The 20,207-nt window shown below is 40.1% G+C and overlaps 1 protein-coding gene across 1 annotated transcript in view; it reads right to left on the reverse strand.

Moving 5' to 3' along the window:
* Window positions 1–4,842: 4,842 nt before the first annotated feature.
* Window positions 4,843–20,207, reverse strand: part of LMBRD1 (LMBR1 domain containing 1) — a 132,045-nt gene continuing 116,680 nt past the window's right edge. The window contains exons 15-16 of the mRNA XM_070376170.1: window positions 5,439–5,530; window positions 4,843–5,307 (exon numbers count right to left, since the gene is read on the reverse strand). Of these exons, the coding sequence (XP_070232271.1) occupies window positions 5,191–5,307; window positions 5,439–5,530 (209 nt within the window). The 3' untranslated portion in view covers window positions 4,843–5,190. The remainder of the gene's footprint in view (window positions 5,308–5,438; window positions 5,531–20,207) is intronic.

The following is a 20,207-nucleotide window of genomic DNA, read 5'->3' on the forward strand; positions in this document are numbered from 1 at the left end:
GGTCAGAGAAACCCTAGTTAGACAGTAGGTGCTGAGAGAGGGCATCAGAGGGCAGACAGACTGAAACCACAATCACAGAAAACTAACCATTCTAATCACATGGACCACAGCCTTGTCTAACTCAATGGGTCCCCCTATATGGGTGCATATATATTAGCAAGTATAATATCCTCTTCTTCTATTGATCCTGTTATCATTATATAGTATCCTTTTTTAATCTTTATGGCCTTTGTTTCAAAGTCTGTTTTATCTGATGTGAGTATTGCAACTCTGCTTCCTTGATATCTCCATTGGCATGAAGTATCTTTTTCTATTCTGATACTTTCCATCTATTTGGGCCCTTTGCCCTAAAGTGGGTCACATGTAGGCAGCACATTGTAAGCTCTTGTTTTTTATATCCAATCTGCCACTGACTTTTGATTGTAACATTTAGGCCATTGACATTAAGGTAATTATTGATACATAACCTCTTTTATTTTTTGCCATTTTACATTGTTTGCCATTTGATTTGTATTTCTTCTTGGTTTTTGTTGTTTTTATTGTGATCTGATAATTTTCTTCTGTATTATGCTTCTGTTTTCTTCGTTTTGATTTTTGTGACTGTACTGTTTGATTTTGTAGTTACCCTGTTCTTCAAGTGTGTTAACCCCTTCCTATAGTTTCTTGCTTTAGACTGTTAGTCATATAGGCTCAAACATATTTAAAAAAAAAAAAAAATCAACATTTGCTTACTTTCCTCCCTGACATGTTTTGATTTAGATATCCTCTTACATCTTCATGTTTATTCTTTTGCAGTTTATTGTGGTTATCATCACTTTCACAAAAAATACTTTGTTTAAAAAATCTGTTTACTGGCTTAAGTGATTTACTTTGCAATTGTGATTTTCTCTTTCCTATAGATTCCTCTTTTTTTATTTAGAGAAGGCCTTTCAAAAAAATTTTAAGGTTGGTTTAGAATTGCTATATTCTCTTAAGTTTTTGCTTGTCTGAGAAACTCTTTGTCTCTTCTTCTAAATGACAATCTTGCTGGGTAGAGTATCCTAGATTGTATATTTTTCCCGTTTAGGTCTCTGAATTATCATGCCACTCCTTTTTGGCCTGCAAAATTTCTGTAGAGAAATCAGCTCATAGCTTTATGAGGGTTCCTTTGTAATTAACTTTTTGCTTTTCTTTTGCTGCCTTTAGAATCCTCTCTTTCAGTTCAATTCAGTCGCTCAGTCGTGTCCAACTCTTTGCAACCCCATGAATCGCAGCACGCCAGGCCTCCCTGTCCATCACCAACTCTGGGAGTTCACTCAGACTCTCGTCCACCGGGTCAGTGATGCCATCCAGCCATCTCATCCTCTGTCGTCCCCTTCTCCTTCTGCCCCCAATCCCTCCCAGCATCAGAGTCTTTTCCAATTAATCAGCTCTTCGCATGAGGTGGCCAAAGTACTGGAGTTTCAGCTTCAGCATCATTCCCTCCAAAGAACACCCAGGCTGATCTCCTTCAGAATGGACTGGTTGGATCTCCTTGCAGTCCAAGGGACTCTCAAGAGTCTTCTCCAACACCACAGTTCAAAAGCATTGTCTTAGTGTTTGGGTTCATCTTGTTTGGGACCCTTTGTGTGTCTTGTACGTGGATATGTTTCCTTCTTTAGGTCTGTGAAAATTTCAGCCATAATTTCTTCAAATACACTTTCAAACCCTTTTGTCTTTCTTCTAGGATTACTATTATGTGCATATGGTTCACTTTATATTATCAGATAGGTCTCCTATATTGCTTTCATTTTTTTTTCCATTTGTCTTTCTGCTGTTCTAATTGAGTGATTTCCATTATTCTATATTTCAGATCACTTATTTGTTCTTCTGCATTATTCAATCTACTTCTAAGGGCTTCCCTGTTAGCTCAGCTGGTAAAGAATCTGCCTGCCATGCAGGGGACCCTGGTTCAATTCCCAGGTTGGGAAGATCCCCTGGAGAAGGGAACAGCAACCCATTCCAGTACTCTGGCCTGGAGAATTCCATGAACTGTACAGTCCATGGGGTCACAAAGAGTTGGACACTACTAAGTGACTTTCACTTTCATTCACTGTCTTTTGCTCAGCTTTTGTCTCAGCAAATGAGTTTTATAATTTTTCTCAGCTTCTCTTTACAGTTTCTGGTTCCTGTTTACAGTAATCAGCATTTTCTTAAAGCTTTTTGTTTTGTATCAGGGTATAGCTGATTAATGTTGTAATAATTTCAGGTGAACAGTGAAGGGACTCAGCCACACACGTATCCATTCTCCCCCAAGCTCCCCTCCCATCCACACTGGCATAAAAAGTTGCATTTCTATTGATAGCCTTTCTTCCTCTCCTCCCTTCCCCTGAAGTTCAGCATGTCCTGAATGGCTTGATGCCCAGCTGATCAGACAGCCTCTGCTTCCTCCCTCCCTCCCTCTCTTTTCTTTTCTGGCTTGCAGGATCTTATGGTCCATGGGGTCACAAAGAGTTGGACATGACTGAGCAACTTCACTTCACTCATGAGTTCAGAAGGAACAGTTATCTCCTGTGTTCTTGAAGGGCTGATTAATGTGGGAGCGTCCCTGTGGAGATGGCACGGTGTTAGGATTTGGGGTTTGAGGGCTGACTGTGTGTGGATGCCATGTCTTTCCTCAGCGTGCTGGCTGTTTCCGCCTTGACAGAGGGTACGACGAGTGTGGTGGTGACGAGAGCCTGCACTAGACAGGGAGCAGGCAGGGCCTCCCCTCTGCTCGGTGGCTGTTGGCACCCTGTTGTGGAGCGGCGTCTGCTTGCTAGTTGTTGAAGTACAATACCCCAAACCACTTCTGAGCTGTGGGGTGAATAAGTGGGTTTGGGGCTCTCCCACTGAGGCAGGAGCCCTGAGCATTCCTTTGCTGGAATATCCACTGGGGAGTGCTCTCTGTGGCTCACAAAGGACACTGTTTTGGGCACTGCCATCAGCCCTGCTCCAATCGTGGGAATGCCAGCAACCATCTGTGTCCCTCAAGGGCTTTGTTCACAAGGCCACCAGTGCAAAACCACTGAAGTCAGGTACCAGGACCACAGCAGTCGTATACGTGGGCCCACCAAGGGAATCACAGAGGCAGATCAGACCCCAGCCTGCTTTCATGAGCACGTGCCCAAGCCTCCAGGGCCAGACCTGTCCCAGCTGCGGTGCACCTACAGTCCACTTGGATGTCTCGTAGGTGCCAAGTTTACAAAACTGGTGACAGATTGCCCAGCTGTGTGTGGGGGGCGCAGATTCACCCCTACTTCCTAAGCCGCATGACCCCTGGGGGTCAGCTCTGATCTCAGCCCCACCTTGCATGTGGGCAACCTGTAGTGCTTGTGCACTGGCAGAGCCTGTGGAGGTGGCACTAGGTCAGATGTAGACAATGGGGACTCAGGGGCAGACCACAACCGCTGTGAGCCCACAGGGTGAGGCCACCCTGGCCCCACCCCTCCCACTGAGCTCACGCCACATCTGTGCTCACCTCTACGGCAGACCTGGGCTTCTTCTGCATACACCCCTGGTTGCAGCCACAGTACACTCCATCCCCTTCAAGCTGTCTCTGTGCAGCCAACAACAGCCCTTTCCTGTCTGTCCCCTGAAATCTTAGTTTTAGCACCCAACCGCTCCAATGCAACATGGCTGCAGATGGAAAGCGAGGGTATATGAAATCGTCCAGAAAGAAAATGTGAAATAAGGACAGAAGGAAATAGAATCTTGGTGAAGAACATTAAGGGTCACCAAAGGAAGGGTGTGAAGGTTTATCCAGAAAGACAAAGAATCAGAGCAAGGTGGCACAAAAATTAATAGAGAGAAGAACTGAGTGGGAGATGGTTGCTAATTCCTACATCTTTTTCAGAAGCTTAATGGTATTTTGGACTGTGAAGAAAGCTGAGCGCCGAAGAATTGATGCTTTTGAACTGTGGTGTTGGAGAAGACTCTTGAGAGTCCCTTGGACTGCAAGGAGATCCAACCAGTCCATTCTGAAGGAGATCAGGCCTGGGTGTTCTTTGGAAGGACTGATGCTAAAGCTGAAAAGTCCAGTACTTTGGCCACCTCATGCGAAGAGTTGACTCATCGGAAAAGACTCTGATGCTGGGAGGGATTGGGGGCAGGAGGAGAAGGGGACGACAGAGGATGAGATGGCTGGATGGCATCACTGACTCGATGGATGTGAGTCTGAGTGAACTCCGGAAGTTGGTGATGGACAGGGAGGCCTGGTGTGCTGGGATTCATGGGGTCGCAAAGAGTTGGACACGACTGAGCAACTGAACTGAACTGAGTGGTATTTTATTTCAAGAAGCAAACTATGTGCCTTTTATGAGTTATAATTTGCCTATGTTCGTAAACTAGAATATAACTTGTGATGAATTCTCACTATCCAGAATGTGTTCAAAATGCCCTATCAATACTATACAGCTTTCCCTATATCTTTTGAAAATTCTAAATCTTTAGAATGAAAAACTATCTTTAATGCCAAAATATTGTCATATGTTTTAAACTGATCAGTTCACTCATTTTTCAGGATTACTTATTCTTGACAATACTCCCATTTATGCTGGAATACAAATTTTGAGGTTACTTATTTACAACAATGTATGTGCCTTAAATATTGAGAGGTGACAATATACCTAATGGATTACTATATGAACAATATATCTGAGACACCAAGTAGCCTGAAATGTGCTCATGAAATCTATTTCAGTGGCACTAGTAATTTAATCTAGAGACTAGAAGACAAGCTGCATAAAGGAGTAATATTTAGGATTCAGCTATACTGTGAATATTATTTTTTGACAATCAGATATAGACACTTGAAAATTCCACAGTACTCTGGAGACCAAAAGGCACAGGTACAAGTGATTTATTATGTTTTTAAAAAATGATCAAGGGAATATTAATTCTGGAGGGTTTTTAATCAATTCAACACTATTATACACTAGAGGCAAAAAAATCTCCACAAACATTCCCTCACAAAGCCGGTAGTTTTGTGTTTACATAGTTATTATTATAGCAATTTTAAATGTTAATCTATGATACAATAATGTCACTTCAGAAAACATAAAAAATATAGTTTTTTAATAGCCATGCTCCCATTTTTGATGAAAGCTAGTCAGTTCATCCTAATGTTAGTTTGACACTTTGAAATGCACATGAGATGCAGTCCGCTCTGTAAACACTGCAGGCCAGAGGCCCTCAAACGGAGTAGAGAGAGGGCTCGTCATCACTCAGGTCTGAGTCATCCTCATCTACCCTTTCAAGGACCGACTTCTTCCCTTTGCAGCAGGACACGATGAACCCAACGATGAACACCTGCAGAGGTAAACAGGCCGTATGTTATTTCTCAAACTTGAAATCTCCCAGAAAGCACTGACTTTAAAATCCAACTCCATCCATAAATGGGCCACTAATGGTCACGGCATTCCTGGGATGCCTGTACTTACCCCAAGAAAGGCCCAGTTCCCAAAGTAGTAGGCAGCACTGAAGAACCAGAACTTGTGAAGGAACAGGTAGGTCCGGGTGACAGTACACTGATCTATAAAAGCAAATAAAGGACCAAGGTGGAGTAGTTTCTCTCTTGAAATAGACTATTAATACTTTACCTAAAAGGTTGTATTAAACAAAACTAAATCAGCTTTAGAGACAGGATGGAAATCTAGATCTATCTCCAAAGCGCACTCTTTCAATCACCTTAATGTAACATGACATTTTTAAAAGCGAGCACAACCAATATTAATTCCTGCTGTTAGGTATAAAAAAGTTGTATTGGCTAGTTCAATGTATTTAAACTAGAAAAAGCATTTTGACCTGGAATGCCAGACATGTCCTAAAACAAAACAGTCTTCCTGATGAAGAATGAAAAAAAGAAATGAACAAAGTAAGCAGATGTGGTTAGCATTAGGCTGTGCTTTTCTAAGAATCCAATTAAGAGATTTTGGGGGGAACTTCCCTGGTGGTCCAGTGGTTAAGAATTTGCATGACAATGCAGGAGACACGGGTTTGATCTCTGGTCTCTGGCTGGGGAATTAAGATCCCACACACCGCAGAGCAACTAAACCCACAAGCCACACGACCGAAGCCCATGGGCTCCAGAGCCCAGGCTCCACCAGACAAGCCCATGCACTGCAGTGAAGGTCCAGCACAGCCACGATATATAGGTAAGCTTTAACTGAATAATTAAAACAATAAAGTGATGATACCTTTAAAAGGAGATCTTTTTGAGCTTAAGAATGCTATTGAAAAGATGGCTGACTTGCTTACTCCCTGAACTCTCAGTTCAGTTCAGTCCCTCAGTCGTGTCCGACTCTTTGTGACCCCATGAATTGCAGCCCGGCAGGCCTCCCTGTCCATCACCATCTGCCGGAGCTCACTCAGACTCATGTCCATCGAGTCAGTGATGCCATCCAGCCATCTCATCCTCTGTCGTCCCCTTCTCCTCCTGCCCCCAATCCCTCCCAGCATCAGAGTCTTTTCCAATGAGTCAACTCTTCGCATGAGGTAGCCAAAGTACTGGAGTTTCAGCTTTAGCATCATTTCTTCCAAAGAACACCCAGACCTGATCTCCTTCAGAATGGACTGGTTGGATCTCCTTGCAGTCCAAGGGACTAAGAGTCTTCTCCAACACCGCAGTTCAAAAGCATCAATTCTTCAGCACTCAGCTTTCTTCACAATCCAACTGTCACATCCATACATGACCGCTGGAAAAACCATAGCCTTGACTAGATGGACCTTTGTTGGCAAAATAATGTCTCTGCTTTAGACAGTATTTATTATAACTTGAATCTAAAAACAATCATTTACTTTTTTCCTTCAAAAAAAACCAGAACGTAATTCTTAAGGAGAAAGCAGCAGACTGGTTATTTGATATCTTTTTGAGACTCCATATTATCTAAATTATGTGTTTCCATTAGCTTACAAAGTCCTTTAGGTATCTAATACATGACATCTAAGCAAATACTTGTTTATTAAAACCATCTGTGGCATGGATCTCTGAAAAGCAGCATTTGGTCCTACTTTATCCCAGTCTCCTCCTCCCTTCCCATGAAGCTCAGCATGTCCTTCTGAATGGCTCAAGGCCCAGCTGGACAGACAGCCTCTGCTTCCTACAGGAAAACACGCAGTGTGGCAGGGACGTGCCTTCTCTTCACGGGCAGGGCAGCCAGTCTAATGCCAATCACTGAACCCCGAGGGCCCCCTGCACATTCCTCATTGTCTTTCTCAACAGAAAAGTCTAGAAGGAATAGCTGAAGCTTCCTAAGGAACACCAAGAAGGACTCGAGCAGCAGTGTGGAACCAATGTTTCTCTCCCCTCAGTTCTGCAGTCCCTGGCCCCCAAGGTGACATCTTCACACCAGGCCGTGCAGCTCAGGCAGCAGCAGAGCCTCCTGGGCAGGAAAGCCGCTGGTCAGTCACTCTGCCCACCCCCTGCCCCCGCCCCAGGACGACAGAACGGGCTTCACAGGAAGGTAACTTAGGAAATTTGTCACTTTTCCCACTAGGTTGGCCTCAGTATTCCAGAGTATCCCTCGGAGTACCTGGCACTCATATTTAACATGACTGATGAAGTAAACTAAATTGTTCAAAAGGGAGGTATTTTACTTAAAAATCATACTGATAACTAATGCATTTTCTAATTTCTTTAGACTAAAATCTGAGAAGATTCCAAGGATGTCAAAACAAGATACTTGAATCCATGTTGAAAATGAAAGCATAACTGAAATGTCCAACACAGGAAAAGAGGTGCAGACCCCGGTTTCACAGATTTGGTGCTGGCTCTCATTCGGCCACTTCTCTGCCATGTGAACAGGCACATCTGACCACTGACACTCGTGCGTGTCACCACCTTTCCTTACGGGCTCATCCTGAAGACCAGATGAAGTCTGCAGAGTGGCAGTTCATATTAATTTTCTTCTTTCTTCTTCTTTAAGATATAACCAAGCCCATGATAAAGAATATAGTTTTCAAGAGCTGTTCAAATGGTGCCAATAAAAACTAATCTTAAGATTTTAGAAGGTGACTAGTGCTCCTTAGCACTAAGGAAAATACTTGTTTAGCTATTAGCACGACAACTCTGGACATGTGCATTATTGTTCTGTCTCTACAGTCAAAACAGATACAGATGGATTTGCTTTAATTTCAGTTTAGTTCAGTTCAGTCGCTTAGTCATGTCTCACTCTTTGCAACTCCACGAACTGCAGGATGTCAGGCCTCCCTGTCCATCACCAACTCCCAGAGTCCACCCAAACCCATGCCCATTGAGTCGGTGATGCCATCCAACCATCTCATCCTCTGTCGTCCCCTTCTCCTCCTGCCTTCAGTCTTTCCCAGAATCAGGGTCTTTTCAAATGAGTCAGCTCTTTGCATCAGGTGGCCAAAGTACTGGAGTTTCAGCTTCAAAATCAGGCCTACCAATGAGCACCCAGGACTGATCTCCTTTAGGATGGACTGGTTGGATCTCCTTGATGTCCAAGGGACTCCCAAGAGTCTTCTCCAACACCACAGTTCAAAAGCATCCATTCTTCGGTGCTCAGCTTTCTGAGCTCAGCGCTCAGTCCAACTCTCACATCCATACGTGACCACTGGAAAAACCATAGCCTTGACTAGACAGACCTTTGTTGACAAAGTAATGTCTCTGCTTTTTAATATGCTATCTAGGTTTAATTTAAATGTGTATAATTCAGTAAAAGGATACTTGCTAAACAGTAACATACCTTTAAATAAAAACCAACTTGTAATGAAGAGACAAGCAGACTGTTTAAAAAAAAAAAAATGCCTGTTCACAATTAATTTGAAAACATCAACAGTATCTTTCATGGGTTAAGTACTACGTAAGCTCTTCTGTTCAAGCACAAACCTGTTTTTAAAAAAGTTATTCAACCCTCTCAACACTGCTAATGCTCTAAATTTAAAAAATAAAAGTTCTGTTACTTATTCCCACAGCTAAGGGTATCTGGGGGGGTCAGAACTAAAGTGAACTGGAAGCTTCAGGGCCAGAACAGGAACAAGACGGTGGCTGAACTGGCAGAAGCAGGTGAAATCAAATGACTTTTCCCAGGGCTCTATAACCCACTCAATGACACTTTAAATTGGCTACACCCGCTGATACTTTCTCCTCCACAAAGAGTGTATCTTACTTTTCCTATCACATTATTTCACATGTTTACCACTTCCATTGTTTAAAGATTTGACACAAGCCTTCTAAAATAAGAGAGAGAGAAAAAAAGTATGACCATTGTATTCTGCTTTGTTGTTGAAAAGTATCTAACAGCTTTTATCTTTATATGTATTTATCAGTATATTTATATGCACATAAAGGGGCAGATGCCACAGAAGAATTCTGGTTAATAATCCTCATGCAAATATTTTATGTTCAAGTTACAACTCCACACTGAGTAAATACATGGAGGGGCTTCTCTCCACTCCCCTATCTGCCCTCTCCTAGCTGATTGTCTGCGTCACAGGTATCTAGGAAATCTAGAGAAGTCTTTCTACTGTTATCTGAAACACTAGAATAAGTATTTTGAACTTGGTTTAACCTTCAAAATAAATGTGAATTGCTCAATTTAAGAACTGCATTCTAAAATCACAGGTGTTCAAGAGACTCTGGCTGTTATTCCTCAAAGGGACACATAAACTTCCAGCTAAACCAAAGAGTGGATGTTAACAATTAAAAACTAAAAATAAGGGTTCAGACAATAGCTTTTTTTTTTTTTTTTCAGACAAGGTGGCCATATGAAAAAGACCAAAATTAAAAGAGCCAAGAAAGGGCACGGAAGTTATCTGAAAAAAACAATCAAGACTTGACTCCTGCTTCTTTCACTTTCCTCCATCTATTCTCACTTATCAAACTAGATGAATAACCAACAGAAAGTACAATTAAGCCTCTGTCTGTCGTATAACAACAGCTTTTACAAATGTACCCCTAAGTTTTATATACTTATTTCCTTTTAGACTGCTGGTTATGTCACTGTTAGTGTGTGCTGACTGCCACTAAGATAACTTTGGTTATTAACTGTAATAAACAGCACCTTCTACTTTAAATATATTTTGAACAACAACATTTAATGCTGACTTAAGCCAATATTAGGTCATCATCATGTTACACCTTCACTTGAAATCAGCTTAGAATTAAGTCTATATTTGTGCTTTATTTATAAAATGAATCCTTATGATACGTATGTTGTAGAGGGAGGGTATCTGGGGAAATTTATGTGCCACAGAGAATTTTAAAGCAATTTCTTTAACTAGTGACAAAAGAACTGGGAGAAGACTGGATTCCTTAGAACAACGCTTCCTTTCTCATGGTTGCGTGTGATTATGCTAACTTTAGGTCTTGCTACTGTTGGATATTTATAATAGACATACAAATCTTAAATGTAAACAGGCTAAGCACCTCGGGCTTTACCGTGATATGATTAGGAATCATTTATCAAATGGTTCTGAGAAAGGGGAAAGCATGCTATTGGGATAGAAGGAAGGCTAGACCTGGGAATCTGAGGAGTTAAAGCCCCAGTTATTCATCACTGTCAAATGGATTTATAGCATATGAAATACACACACAGAGAAAGATTTGAGAAACCAGCAACATATATCCAGTAAGAAGAGGGAGGGCAGAATAAATTTTTTTTAATTTAAATATTTGCATAAAAACCAAAATTGTAGGTTTATCTTGAAATTCAACAAATGGCATATAGTTAAATCATGTTTTGTTAAATCTCACTGCAGGAACTGGGTAAAAGGGAAAGAAAGAGTTGGTGAACATCAAAAGTCATAGAAATTCTAAAGGGAATAGATTATATTTTATGAATATATTAACTGTACCAGGTTAACAAAGCTAGTACTTGGCCACATGCTTTGCACTGAAAAATAAAGTCTCACAGTGACTGTGTTAAGAACCAGTATAATTTGTGTTGAGCTTTGATTACATTTAAGTTCAATGTACTTCAAAAGTGCTAAAATATGTATTGCTCCTTTAAGAAAGAATGTACCTAATTTCATTTGTCCTGACCATATAAAATATAATTGGCCATACATAGCTTATAAAAGATAGTGCCAAAGGTAAGCATTAGCATATAAATGTAGGAACAATCTCAAACTGTATTAGTGAACTCTAAATTAATGAGATTTTCTATTACTCTTAATTGTCCAAGATGGTAAAATATAAAGCAACTGCTTTCTATTACCTTAACTTTTTCATAAAATGACAACAATTTAAGAGGTATGTTAGAAAATATTAGAGACAGAAAATTGAGATTTGGTTCTTGAGTTCGCTGATTACATTTACTGTGAGATTCTGGATGGAGTCATTTAACGTCTAAGTCAGTTTCTTTCTAAGTGTCATCGATATAATATCTGCTCATGATGGATTGTGATAAGATAAACTGACCTTCTGAGAATTAAATTTAGAGAGCATTCTAAATATGATTTTTAAAAAAGGTTGATGTTTTATGAGTTAGAATCCTTAAACAAGGATCTGTAGAAAGTAGCTGAGAAGTTTCACAAGATCACCTGGGCTGCTTTAGCGTGGACTCCAGAAAACTGAGAAAACTTATACCTAGTTAACTTCACTGTACTGTCCCTGCTGAACTTCATCAACACAATCAAAATGTCACCTGGAAAAAGAACTTCGACAATAAAGAGACTTTCTGTATCTCAAGCAAAATCCAAGAGAAATATGCTTTGATCAATACTTAATTTTTTGGTCTACATGGCTTCCCCAGTGGCTCAGTGGTAAGACTCGTCTGCCAATGCAGGAGACACGAGAGACACGGGTTCAATCCCTGGGTCAGGAAGATCCCCTGGAGGAGGAAATGGCAACCCACTCCAGTACTCTTGCCTGGGAAATTCCCTGGACAGAGGAGCCTGGTGGGCTACAGTCCACAGGGTCGCAAAGAGTTGGACACGACTGAGTGCGCACACACACAGCAACCTCACCTGACTTGCAGGCACACTACATCTGGCCCTCTCAGCTGGATGATACCAGCCAACATCAGTGAGACCCTCTCCTGACTCCAGGCCCACCCAGAAACTACGTGACTGTAAAATCAGCTTTCCATACAGATTCCTTCTCTCTGGTGAGAATTCACTAACCGTGAGCCTCTAGCTTCTTTAATGTAATACTTCCTATGGTAAATTAATAAATTGCCATCTGGCTAATACTTTAGTTTACTCTCTCTTTACTTATCTGGAGTCAAATACAGTTGCTGGATATCAGGGTACGACAGGATTCTTAAATAATAATTCTGTCTCATCACTCTAACTTCAATACTGCTCTGCCCCTTTGATGGGGAGAATTAAATCAAATGAGACTATTGACACAAAGTTATTATTCAGTTCAGTTCAGTTGCTCAGCCGTGTCCGACTCTTTGCGACCCCATGAATTGCAGCACACCAGGCCTCCCTGTCCATCACCATCTCTTGGAGTTCACTCAAACTCATGTCCATTGAGTCGGTGATGCCATCCAGCCATCTGATCCTCCGTTGTCACCTTCTCCTCCTGCCCCCGATCCCTCCCAGCATCAGAGTCTTTTCCAACAAGTCAACTTTTAAGCTTATAGCACTTAACCATGAAGAACTATTTTAATTTGTTGAACACAAGAGGTTTACGAGAACAGTCATTTGCTTCCTGTCCAGTTTCCCAGGACCTCATTAAAGTTACAGAACATGAATAAAGCCAGGAGCAACTGTTAACAGCAAACAGAAAGCGAGGAAGGCCACTCGGTGACAGGAGACCTCAGCAATATTCTGTAAGATGGAAAGCCACATTTAGAAGATCTCCAGTAAAACAGCTGGTTTCCCTTTCATTTATTTAAAAATACAACTTAAGGATCAAGAAACCCCAATCAGAGGCCCCCGTGATGAGGCTTCCTAGTTCCTGATACTTAAACACAAGTTAACATAAATATGAATAAATCATCAGCTATATACAGGAGACTATCAGCATGAAGAACGAGATCAACAGAACTCCAAGATGAACAGCACTGTAATTCTACTTAAATGCAATCATTAAGAAAAATGTTTAGTATCTTCATATACTGACAAGGATATTACATCATAAAACAAAGATACTTGGAAAAAAATCAGAAACATAAAGCACCCCAAGGAAAATACAAATGTGTTATATGAAATAAAAAATTCAGGGTATAGTTTGAAGATAAAACTGAGTACATACCCAAGAATCTAGAGCAAAATGGTAGGCAGGAAATATGAAATATGAGAGGAGACAGATGATCAATCAAAGACATCCAGGAACTAATGAACAAGAGCTCCCCAAAGGGAAAATGGAGAAAAGAGAAACGATCAAGTTAACTTCAAAAGAAGAAATAGATGCACTGGATTTCTCACCTGTCAGAAATGAAACATAGATGGTACTGTACTTTTAAAGTTCTAAAAAAAAATGGTTTTTTGCATAGCACAAACTGCCCATCATATCATCAACTGTGAGGATGTTGATATCCAAGGACTTCTCAGATATATATTTTGTACAAAGCATTTTTCTTTCTCTTTTTAAACCCTTGGAAAACTAGCTTTGGGAAGGAAATCCAGAAAGAAGATACGGTTTCTAATGCATCAGAAGTCCAATAAGCAGAAATTGTAACATTAGAGCTAAACAGCACAATTAGAAAGCAATTGATCCAAGTAAGAAAAGGGGTCAGTAGGTACCGAGCAGGAAGTGAATACAATGGATTTCATTCAATAGATAAAGTGGGCAAGAAGAGACAAGATACTAGGTGATGTTAATCTTATGTTACTACAAGAACATTTTTTAACAAGATAAAAAAGGAACAAATTGTAAAAAGTGATTCAATTCTACAAACGCTGGTTGAACAAGACAGAAAAATATACTTCATATATATATATTAATATGTTTTCTTAATTCAAGGAGCTGACATTCCTACAAAAGAGTAGGGTAGACATAAGATACATAAATGACTATAGATTAAGACAGAGTAAAGGTCACACCATAAGAAGTAAAACTGCTAGGGGAATTCAAGTGAAAAAAAAAAAAAGAAAAACTGTACACATGTTTGGAGATTCAAAAAAGAGGGTCAGGTTGGAAAGAAACCTTGTAAGATGACCAGGAATCTGACTGATGAAGATGGGAGGAGTTGGGCAGAATCTGGCTGTGACATTTCCAGAACAAACAGTTGCAGAGCAATGATGGAAAAGGAGACCAAGTTCAGGAAAAAGACTAGAAACATGCAGGATGGGTTACAAAGTGGAATCCTTCAATCCCTGGTGGTACAGTGGTATAGGTGGTACAGGGGACGGTTAAGGTTCCCACTGGAGGAATGGCACTGGCAAATCACACTGGCTCTATCTCCAAAATCTACCCAGAATCTAACCACTTCCTGCAATTCTACCACCACAAGCTCTGCCTTGGATTCCTGCAAAAGTCCTATCAATTCGCCTTTAACCTTGGTTTATTATAGTCTATCTCAGGGGCTAGTACACTACACCCCAGGAGGATTCACTCGGTCCATCACTCATTTTTTAAGTTATGCTGAAACATGACACGCTGTCCACAGCAACCTCTGTGTTTCAGGGGCACAGCTGAGCAGTGTGGACACTACTCCAGGCCCCACAGAGCCTAAAATATTTATTAACTGGTCTCTTACAGAAAAACAGTTCCCATACCCTGGTCTACATGCAATACAGTAGTCAGAGTAACCCCCTGAGGATGTAAGGCCCATCAGGTCATCTGCTCACAGCCTTCCAAACTTCCCGTCTGAGCTTAAAAGCTGAATGAAGTCCTTCTCTTTGATGACTGGCCCGTCCTTCCTCCTCCCTTCCTGGGCCCCCCCGCCCCAAAACCTCTGCACCTGCTGTCACCATGGCCTGCATGGCTTCTCTGCAGGTATCTGCCTTCCTTCCAGGTATCTGATCTCACTTCCCTCAGACCATTTTGCCCAGATGTCAGCTTCTCGGTAAGGATTTCCTTTCTGCCCTACTCAGCATTTCAAACCATCCCTCCTTCCAGGCACCATTACTCTCCTCTGGTACTTTTTCTCCATAATGATTACTGCCTGATATACTTATTTGTCTCCTTCTAAATAAGCCCTGTGGGGACAGCACATCTGAGCTTTGTTCATAGCTGTGTATCAGTAGAATAGTGCCTACCACATAATAGATACCAATTTAAAAAGTTAACTGAAAAAGCAAGGAAATGAGATGAAAACAATAGATGAGAAAATAGATGAGAACAATTAGTCATTTACTTTTCCTTCAACAACTACACCAAAGCCTTTGACTGGATCACAACAAACTGGAAAATTCTTAAAGAGATGGGAATATCAGACCACATTACCTGCCTCCTGAGAAACCTGTATGCAGGTCAAGAAGCAACAGTTAGAATACGGAACAATGTGCTGGTTCAAGATAGGAAAAGGAGTAGATCAAGGCTGTATATTATCACCCTGCTTATTTAACTTCTATGCAGAGTACACCACGCAAAATGCTGGGTGGGATGAAGCTCAACTGGAATCAAGATTACAGGGAGAAATATCAATAACTTGAAGATATGCAGATGACACCATCCTAATGGCAGAAAGTGAAGAGGAAATAAAGAGCCTCTTAATGAAGATGAAGGAGGAAAGTGAAAAAGTTGACTTAAAACTGAATATTCAAAACCACTAAGATTATGGCATCCAGCTACATCCCTTCACAGCAAATAGATGGGGAAAAAATGGAAACAGTTGACAGACTATTTTCTTGGGCTCCAACATCACTGCAGATGGTGACTGCAACCACGAAATTAAAGGACACTTGCTCCTTGGAAGAAAAGCTATGGCAAACTTAGATATCATATTAAAAAGCAGAGGCATCACTTTGCTGACAAAGGCCTGTATAGTCAAAGCCATGGTTTTTCCAGTAGTCATGTATGGATGTGAAAGCGGGACCACAAAGAAGGCTGAGCACTGAAGAAATGATGCTTTTAAACTGTGGTGCTGGAGAAGACTCTCTAGAGTCCCTTGGACAGCATGGAAATCAAACCAGTCAATTCTAAAGGAAATCAACCCTGAATATTCACTGGAAGCACTGATGCTGAAGCTCCAATACTTTGGCTGCTTGATGCAAAGAGGTGATTCATTGGAAAAGACCCTGATGCTGGGAAAGATGGAGGGCAGGAGAAGGAGTCAAAAGAGGATGAGATGGTTGGATGGCATCACTGACTCAATGGACTTGAGTTTGAACAAACTCCGGGAGATAGTGAAGGACAGGGAAGCCTGGTATGCTGCAGTCCATGGGGTCACAAAGAACTGGACACAACTGACCAACTGTGCAACAACAGCAAATAGAATCTTGGAAACTTAGACATTTATAAATCTTACATGAATTTCAAGACACACAGGACTGTGATTCTCACTATTATGAAAACTGATATATCAATATCTTCCAAATGTGTTTAAATTGCAAAGGCTGTTATTAATTTTGTATTCCTTAAATAAATAGGATAGCATTCTAAATAAGCCTATCAAAACTATTATAATTCTAGGTGACCTCATTTATCCTCATCTTTAGACTAAATCTAACTGTTCTAAACTATCTTGTCCCCTCCCTCCAAATGTGCAGAGTATAAGACAAAAAGACCACGTAGTATTTTTAAAGGCCACTGCTCCATGTACTTGAGTCAGAGGGAAAGAATGACTTAGATTCTCTCAAATTGGATCTTCTTGTTACAAATCTCCAGAGAGCTAAAATTAATTAGCTTCACTTAATATGAAGTAGGTAGGAGGTATTAAATCTGAAGTCCATATTCAAACCTGTCTTTTAAATCCACAAAGGAAGAGTTTGGTACCATTTTCATTTCAAACTATGTTTATAGATCACCCACTTGGGCACTCAGCACCACAAGAGACATTAACAAATACTGTCATCACAGAGCATCAGTGTCCATTCTTAACTTCAGGCCATATGGCTAAGGTTCTAATGAAACTCCTTGACCAGCTTCATTTCAGCCTGTCAAAATACTAGCTTTCCTTAAAATGAACTTTTTATTTAAAACTATACATCAAACATCAAGTGTAAACTAGTATAGTAACTCCTCTAATGAAATTGGTTTTAAACAGAAATAAGTCTTTCCTGCAAAACACATTTTTCTCTTTTTTTGCTTAGAGGTAAAGTATAGATGGGAAAACAAAAAATCACCTGAATCCATTGTTAGTGATAATGTATATCGCTTAGTCACCTGGACTTCTAAACAAAATTTCCTGGAACCAAGTATAAGTAGAAAGAAACATTTCATATTCCAGGAAAAAAATGATACTAAGATTTTGAGAATTACATTTTTTCCAAGTCTCAGAAACTACCCTCTCCACTGCCACTTTTCAACAAACTGGAAGGAAAAAGGTCTTCTCTACAACCAATAGTTACTGGGCAGATAGATGCATGCCACTATCTGGACTGTCATTGTTTTCATTCTTAAAAAGGCTTATTGTTTTTTTTCTTTAATTATATAATAAAAGCCACTTATTAACAACAACAAAAAACAATGAATACTTATTTCTTGTCCTTATTCCACATTTTGTTCTCTGAGGTACAGCCTGACTTTTATATGCTGTTTGTGCGTACATATGTATATATGTATATATTTATGATGTAGAGCTGATTTACATTGCTAATTTCTGCTGTGAAGTGACTCAGTTATACATATATATATATATATATATACACACACACATTCTTTTTATATTCTTTTCCATTTTGTTTTATCATAAGATATTGAATAGAGTTCCCTGTGCTATACAGAAGCTGAAGTTACACTACTTTGGCCACCTGACATGAAGTGCCAACTCGGTGGAAAAGACCCTGATGCTGGGAAAGACTGAGGGCAGGAAGAGGGCAACCAAGGATGAGATGTTTGGATGGCATCACCGACTCAACGAACATGAATCTGAGCAAACTCTAGGAGACAGTGAAGGACAGGGAAGCCTAGTATGCTACAGTCCATGGAGTTGCAAAGAGTAAGACAAAATTTAGCAACTGAACAATAACAAAATACAGCAGAACCTTGTTGTTTATTATTCTGTATATAATAGCTTACATCTGCTAATCCCAACCTCTCAATTCATCCCTCCCCAAACTTCCCCAGTCCATGGTAACCATGTCCCTGAGTCTGTTTCCGTTTTGTAGACAGGTTCACCTGTGTTATATTTTATACGCCAAATCTAAATGATATCATATAGTATTTGCCGTCTTCTTTCTTACTTCACTTAGTATGATAATCTCTAGTTTGCATCAATGTTGCTGCAAATGGCAGTATTTCATTATTTTTATGGCTAGCAGTATTCCATTGTACACGGGCACCACATCTTCTTTATCCATTCCTCTGCTGACGGACATTTAGGTTGTTCCCATGTCTTGGCTGTTGTGAATAGTGCTGCTATGAACGTAGAAGTCCATGTATCTTTTTGAATTATAGTTTCATCTGGATATATCCCCATGACTAGGATTGCTGGATCATATGCTAACTCTAATTTTAGTTTTCTGAGGAACTTACTTACTCTCCTCCATAGCATCTTTACCAACAGTGCAAGAGGGTTCTCTTTTATCCACACTCTCTCCAGCATTTGCTATTTGTAAAATTTTCAGTGGTGGACATTCTGATAGTTGTGAGGTGATACCTTATTTGTAGTTCTGATTTGCATTTCTCTAATAATTAGCGATGCTGAACATCTTTTCATGTGCATTGGCCATCTGCATGTCTTCTTTGGAGAGATGTGTATTCAGGTCTTCTGCTCACTTTTTAATTGGTTTGTTTAGTTGTTGAACTGTATGAGCTGTTTGTGTATACTGGAAATTAATGCCTTATTGGTCACATTATTTGCAAATATTTTCTATTCTATAGGTTGTCTTTTCATTTTGTTTATGGTTTCCTTTGCTGTGCAAAAGCTTGGAAGTCTGACGAGGTCCCATTTGTCTATTTTTGTTCTTATTTTGATTGCTTGGGAGACTGACCTAAGAAGACACTGGTATGATTTATGTCAGAGAATGTTTTGCTGATGTTTTCTTTTAGGAGTTTTTTGTTGTTATGTCTTATGCTTAAGTCTTTAACTCATTTTGAGTTTATTTTTGTGTATGGTGTGAGGCTGTGTCTAACTTTATTGATTTATATGCAGCTAAACTTAGTGACTGAGCACACATGCACGCCCAACTTTCCCAGCACCGCTTGCTAAAGAGACCATCGTTTTCTCCATTGAAGATCCTTGTCTGTTCTGTCAAAGACTGACTGACTGTACGTGTGTGGGCTTATTTCTGGGCTCTCTGCTCTGATTCATTGATCCACATGCCTGCTTTTGTGCCAGTACCAAGCTATTTGGATTACTGTAGCTTTGTAGTATTTGAAGTCTGGACAGGTTATGCCTCCTGCTTTCTTCTTTTTCTTCTGGATTGCTCTGGCAATTCTGGGTCTTCTATGTTTCCATATAAATTTTAGGATTATTTGTTGTAGCTCTGTGAAAAAAATCCAGGGTAATTTGATAGGGATTGCATTAAATCTGTAGATTGCTCTGGGTAGTATGGTCATTTTAACAATATTAATTCTTCCAAGCCAAAAGCATGGGATATCTTTCCAAACTCTGAATCATCTTCAATTTCCTTTATTAACATTTTTATAGTTCTTGGCATATGTCTTTCACCTTCTTGGTCAGGTTTAACTCTTTTATTTCTGAGGATGTGATATTAAAAGGTAATATTTTTCTACATTCCTTTTCTGTTATTTCATTATTAGTGTAAAGAAATGCAACCGACTTCTTTATATTAATCTTGTATCCTGCTACCTTGCTGAATTCATTTATCAGTTCAAGTAGTTTCTGTGTGGAGACTTGAGGGTTTTTTATACATAGTATCATGCCATATGCATATAATGACAATCTTGCCTCTTCCTTTCCAATCTGGATCCCTTTTTCCTTTCTTTCTCTTGTCTGACTGCTGTTAGGATTTCCTAGGATACTATGGATACTATTCAACATAGGATACTATGTTGAATAGAAGAGGTGAGAGTGACTATCCTTGTCTTGCACCAGATTTTAGCACAAAGGCTTTCAGCTTTACCACTGAGTATTGTGTTGGTTGTAAACAGCTTTCATTATGCTGAGATATGTTCCCTCTATGTCCATTATGCTAAGAATTTTTATCATAAATGGATGCTGAACTTTGTCAAAGGCTTTTTCTGTGTCTACTGAGATGCTCGTGTGATTTCGGCCTTTCCTTAA

The sequence above is a fragment of the Bos mutus genome, chromosome 9, assembly GCF_027580195.1.
Source record: "Bos mutus isolate GX-2022 chromosome 9, NWIPB_WYAK_1.1, whole genome shotgun sequence".
In the NCBI taxonomy this organism is placed as follows: Eukaryota; Metazoa; Chordata; class Mammalia; order Artiodactyla; family Bovidae; genus Bos; species Bos mutus.